We start from the raw sequence: 5,681 nt of genomic DNA on the forward strand, positions 1-5,681 counted from the left end.
CAAAGGTTTAATTAAAGAAGCTTAAAGTTTTAATATATCATTAAAATATTTCAGGCTGTGGACTTGAACAAACCAGTGGATAAAAAATTATACAAAGGGACTAATCCAACTTGCCACAATTTTAATCAAACAACAGCAACAGCTGATAGTGCTCCATTATTGGTGGGATTTTCTACAGGGCAGATACAGTTGATTGATCCGATAAAGAAGGAACTCAGCAAATTATACAATGAAGATGTACGTAAGATTAAATTTTGCATGAATCATAAATTTTTTATCAGACATTTAATCCGTGAAGAAAATTTCTCTCCTGTATTGCATTTATTAGCCAGAGAGAGAATTTTATGATTTCCTGCATTATATCTGCAATCTAGCTTACATTGAGATAAATAATCTGATAGTTCAAACAATATTCTTTATGCAACTAGTATATATCATCATACTTTCCTAGTAATGTGTACAAAAGCTGTCGACACTTATCCAATCTCTGTGATATGTGTATGTTATCTTATTGAAATATGATAAAATGGAAAATGAATGCTAGTTCAGTGGTTAATACCATCTATTACATCTTATAATGACTGTACTTAATATTTAATAGCATATTGTCCAGGCTACTTTTTGCCGGTAGACCAACACACTAATTCAATTATAACTCAATCAAATAATTAAGCTCAGCAAGCAACATTACATAACTTTCCGCTATCTTCTCATAACAGATATAGGCTTTGGTGGAACAGTTGTGCTGTCTATTTTAAATACATTTTGGTGTCAATAAATGTGTCAACTGATTCGTTATTTTTGTTTAATCATTATATTTCATGAGATATGTGTATACATTTAATACTTGTCTTCTTTTAACCCTCTACTACCCAATGTTATTTTCAAATTACATATTGATTTGTTTATTTATCAATTAACTTTGAAATAACAATCTAAAAAATTATTTATCTCTAAATTTTTTATCTAACTTATTAATATTAACTTTTTAATATTAATTATGTTTTGTCTTGATACGCACGTGAATATATTTTTCTATACTTCTATCTTTTTTCAATAAAGAATATTTATATTTCAGAGGCTGATAGACAAGAGCAAAGTGACATGCATAAAGTGGGTTCCTGGCTCGAACAACCTATTTCTGGTTTCTCACAGTTCTGGTCAACTGTATCTTTATAACGAAGAGCTGCTCTGTGGCACCACAGCGCCTCACTATCAGTCATTCAAGTCAGGTGATGGATACGCCATATATACCTGCAAGACTAAATCCACGAGAAATCCGCTGTATCGATGGGTGATAGGCGCGGAAGGTTGTTGTATAAACGAGTTCGCCTTCAGCCCTTGTGGCACAAATCTGGCCGTGGTATCTCAGGATGGATTTTTACGCGTTTTTCAATACAACACCATGGAGTTGGTTGGTTCGGCAAGGAGCTATTTTGGTGGCTTTCTGTGCGTGTGTTGGTCACCGGACGGACGTTATGTGGTGGTCGGCGGCGAGGACGATTTGGTGACCATTTGGAGCTTCCACGAGAAACGCGTCGTGGCACGGGGACAAGGCCATCACAGTTGGGTGAGCGTGGTCGCCTTTGATCCGTATACCACGTCCTACGGCGATCACGATCCTGACTTTAGCGGCTCGGATGACGAGACAACGATGCCACACAGCAATCACAATCACTTCCATGAGAAGTCGCACCGTCTTTCTACGACCTCGCAGGGCGGCGGTGGCGGCCACTCGAACCGTAACTCCTGTGGCTCGGAATTGAGAATGTCGGGGGGTACGTGCTACAGATTGGGCAGTGTATCCCAAGACACTCAGCTGTGTCTGTGGGACATCACGGAAGACGTATTGAGGCAACCTGTGTGCGCCAAGCAGAGATCCTCTGTAACGGGTGCTACCAGCGGAACCCTGTCGTCTTCGGGTACGTTTAATAGTGGTAACGGAACGGCAGCGACGGCGAATCATCACTCGAACTCGAATACTAAACATAATAACTCGAATAATGTAAACTTCAAAGAGAACGCGAGTGGTAATAACGAAAATAGTAATAATAGTACGAGCACGAACGCCGCAGTGGCGACCGTGAATTCGTTGACGCAGAGGCTAGCGGGTCTTGGTTTTGGCGAACGTAAAGGTGATAATCACAAGAGAAACTTTAGTCTCACTATGCGAGGTGGAGGCACTGGTGCGGCGGCGGCGGCAACGACGGCCAACAACAGCACGACGACAGTCGTGCAAAACAATGGTGGCGATAAGACGAGCACTGGAAACTCGACGAATACGACGAGTAGTAGTCTGAACAACAGTGTCGGTGGGGGTTTAGTAGGTGGAATGGGGAATAAAAAGGTTAGTTCCGTGATGGACGATCCCATGAGGTTGATAGGGACCGCCTGGTGTCCCAGGTTCGACGAGTGCCCGGTTCTCGAGCCGCTGGTGTGTAAGAAGCTGGCGCACGAGAGGCTGACTGAATTAGTGTTTAGGGAAGATTGCTTCGTGACGGCGTGTCAGGACGGATACGTGTACACGTGGGCAAGACCCGGCCACATGGTAGGTCCTCTCACGATAAGCAGCACCCTGCACAGGCCATCACACCATCATAGCAACAACCCTTACACTAGTAATATCAATTCCATGCGATGTAACGACCTCTGATGTAACCCGTTATCTCCAAATCGTTATTTAGCAAATCCATCAAGTAGAGTCTGTTAGTCTGAAAATCCGAATCCTGTGTACATACATATACATAGAGTTAGAATTTAGAATGATGTTATCGTGACGAAAGTGGCACGGGAAAATCTTGTAATGCTTTGGGATAGTCTTCCTATCGCCTGTCGTGGTGGCGGGAGGAAGTTTTGAAGACGAATGATAGTTTTTGCTCGGAAGTATTAGAACAAAATACACATTGACGAATTCGATATTACCTTGCCGGATGTTTGATACGACGGTCGCGTCGCTGTTATTTAAGTTTTATATGCTACGATCAGTATTTAATCTTAGAGAGAGAGAGAGAAAGAGAGTCCCTATTCAGTCTGTTTAAGTCTACAACTGAGATATATACTTGCGTTTGAGTTCTATTAGTATTGGGAGGTGCCATCAAAGAGAAAGCATTAAGGATTTTTTAAGTATTTTTCTTTAAGTTTATATTGTGTATATATGTGGATTACAGAAGTACATGGACGGACGATACTATGAGTGAACAAACTTGTAGCCTAAAATATATTTGTTATCATCAGACCCTTGACAATTTTAGGGCATCTTTTAGTATTTTTAGATATTTTTTAATATTTATAAAGTTATAAATATAACTTTTGGATAATTTTGCTTTTTATTGAGGATATTTTTTCCATTTGATCAGATAAATTCGCGATATTCTCAAATTAATTAATAAATTTATTATACTCGAAATGCATGAAATTAGATATTTCAAATTAAGTAGTATAGAGCGCGCGTACACATACTATGGTATTTGTTTTTGTTTTTTCTTGAATATATATATTAATATAGTTTCTATTAATATTGCATTTTTTGCGAGAAATACGCTCACGTGCGCACGGACAAGCTTTAATTATCTTCTATTTATGTATTATCAATTCTATTCTAATATCTTTAGTGCATGCGTTGCGAACAAAGAACATTCATGTGTGCTTAAAGTTCATTCATAGTATAGGCTGTCGTTAATACCTGTGCCTAATGATGGTCTGGTCAAGATATATCCTCGCGATAATTATTGCAGAATTACGCGAGCTAGGATAGATATCGAATATCGATATATTTATGTTTTTGGTTTGCATCCTCGAGAGCAATGTTGTTTGAGCCCTATGAGGCGTCTTGTGACAGGGCAGGCCCCTTTATCGAAGAAAGCCTTCTTCCTATTTCCTGTAAAGTGTTGTTAGCTTAACTTAGCCGAGCATAAAAAATCAACGGACAATTACTTAGTCAAACTGTCGTCTCAGATTAACGATATGAGATGCGAAAACATTTAATCTTTTGTTGGAAACGATGAATTTTGCCTTGTTGTATAATAAAGCGAAAATTTGAATGAACAATCGCTGCTTGCTTTTCGCTTGTTGAAATTTTGTTCAATCAAGTGCAATGCAGAAGCTCCAGGGAGAAAACAGTCGGAAAAATACATATAATGACATGTAAGACGATGTTTATTTACAGTTTGCCGTCTCGCATGTTTTCTTTTTTTTTTCATTATATTTTCGACAATACTAGGTCCTGATTCTAGGGCTCGAATAGTGTTTCCTGGCGTTTTGCATAGAGCATTTGTATTCCACACTCACCCTTTCATTCTACAGCTTTGACCAAAATTAAGGGCAGCTTCATTAAATTATGTTCAATTAAACTAGTAGATTTGCGAATTTATAAATTAGAATTATGACAAATATTTTGTAATACAATTATTCAGTCTTCAAGGTCTTCACTCCTATTGATTCACATGAGTTTGATATATTACAATTTTTTAAATGAAAGTAGCCTTTTACGCTTTTGGCCAACGCTGTGAATACCTAACTAATTGCGGAGTTTGCGATATAAAGTTCATTATAGCTTCTTTTATAGCGCGACTTATATAATTTAAAAAAAAAATGCGTCTTTTATAATTTTAAACGGACAATGCTTGCGCTTATTTCTCAAAGCCAATGAAGCATTAATTCCTTTTTCTTACTTTTGATTGATCGGAAAGATTAATGTTCTGTACCACGCTTTGGCTGATGCAAGAGAATATCGTGGATGAGACTTCCCTGAGTTATCGCATGGTACGTATGACTTATCATTTTTTGTTCTATTTTGCTTTTTTTACCGCTTGATCAGACTTATCATTGAGTAGAATAGAATATACACGCTCGAGTCGTATTCACACACATTCTTGTCGAGATATTGCTCGGCAACGCTTCCGAATTTTACACTATGAATTGCACCATATTTTTCTCGGCTCATATACGCACTTGCCAAATTTTCATTATCTCCGAAAAGTTTCTAAACTAAGATAAACAATATGTGTATAATACAAATTATTTACACGTTGTTATAATTTTTTATTTACTAAAGATACGAAATTTGTTACATTAAAGATATAAACTTTTTCATCTTACTATGAAGGTATAAATTTATAAGGATTGTGTCTTAGCGGATCGTTGGATTTCTTTCTATACTTTATTTATTTAATTCAATTATAAATTGTCACATATAAAAAAAAAGAAATTTCTAATTTATAAAATAATAAGCAGCAGTATTTATAATGTACAATATGTAAAAACTTTTCGAGAATAATGCGTTTACGCAATGATTGGAAGAGCATTAATGTCAGTAAGAGACTCATGTTCTCTCTTATTTCAGCCGGGAATCGGCCAAGTCGGCGGCACCGCTCTCCACGTAGTTAGTCCGGCGGAAGGCGGTGGTACCATAGTATAGCCAGAACCGGACATTGACGTCGGTCTATCGCAAGATCATCAAGAGGAACCGCAAAGTTCGTCGCGGGCAACTGAGACGCAATTTCAGCAGGCGTATGTACGCCGACGTCATTTGTACTACGTCTGGCCGAGCGAAAGTTATTCCGATACGGTTTAAGTGAGCGGTTATTCGATCAAAAAACGGACGAATTAAAATGAAAATCTGAAGGGAATCCGTTTTTTTTTGAAACCGGACATCTCAGTTTGGAAATGAGGGATTGATTTTA

The 5,681-nt window shown here is 38.0% G+C and overlaps 1 protein-coding gene across 1 annotated transcript; it reads left to right on the plus strand.

Moving 5' to 3' along the window:
• Positions 1–39: 39 nt before the first annotated feature.
• On the plus strand, positions 40–4,047 carry LOC115243649 (WD repeat-containing protein 20-like; the record flags this gene model as incomplete). The annotated part of the gene is made up of 2 exons (XM_029820791.1): positions 40–237; positions 1,079–4,047. Coding segments are annotated over 2 exons (1,773 nt in total), but the record flags the coding sequence as incomplete, so codon positions are not given.
• Between the last annotated feature and the right edge of the window lie 1,634 nt (positions 4,048–5,681).

The sequence above is a fragment of the Formica exsecta genome, unplaced genomic scaffold (assembly GCF_003651465.1).
Source record: "Formica exsecta isolate Colony F162 unplaced genomic scaffold, ASM365146v1 scaffold72, whole genome shotgun sequence".
NCBI classification, from domain to species: Eukaryota; Metazoa; Arthropoda; class Insecta; order Hymenoptera; family Formicidae; genus Formica; species Formica exsecta.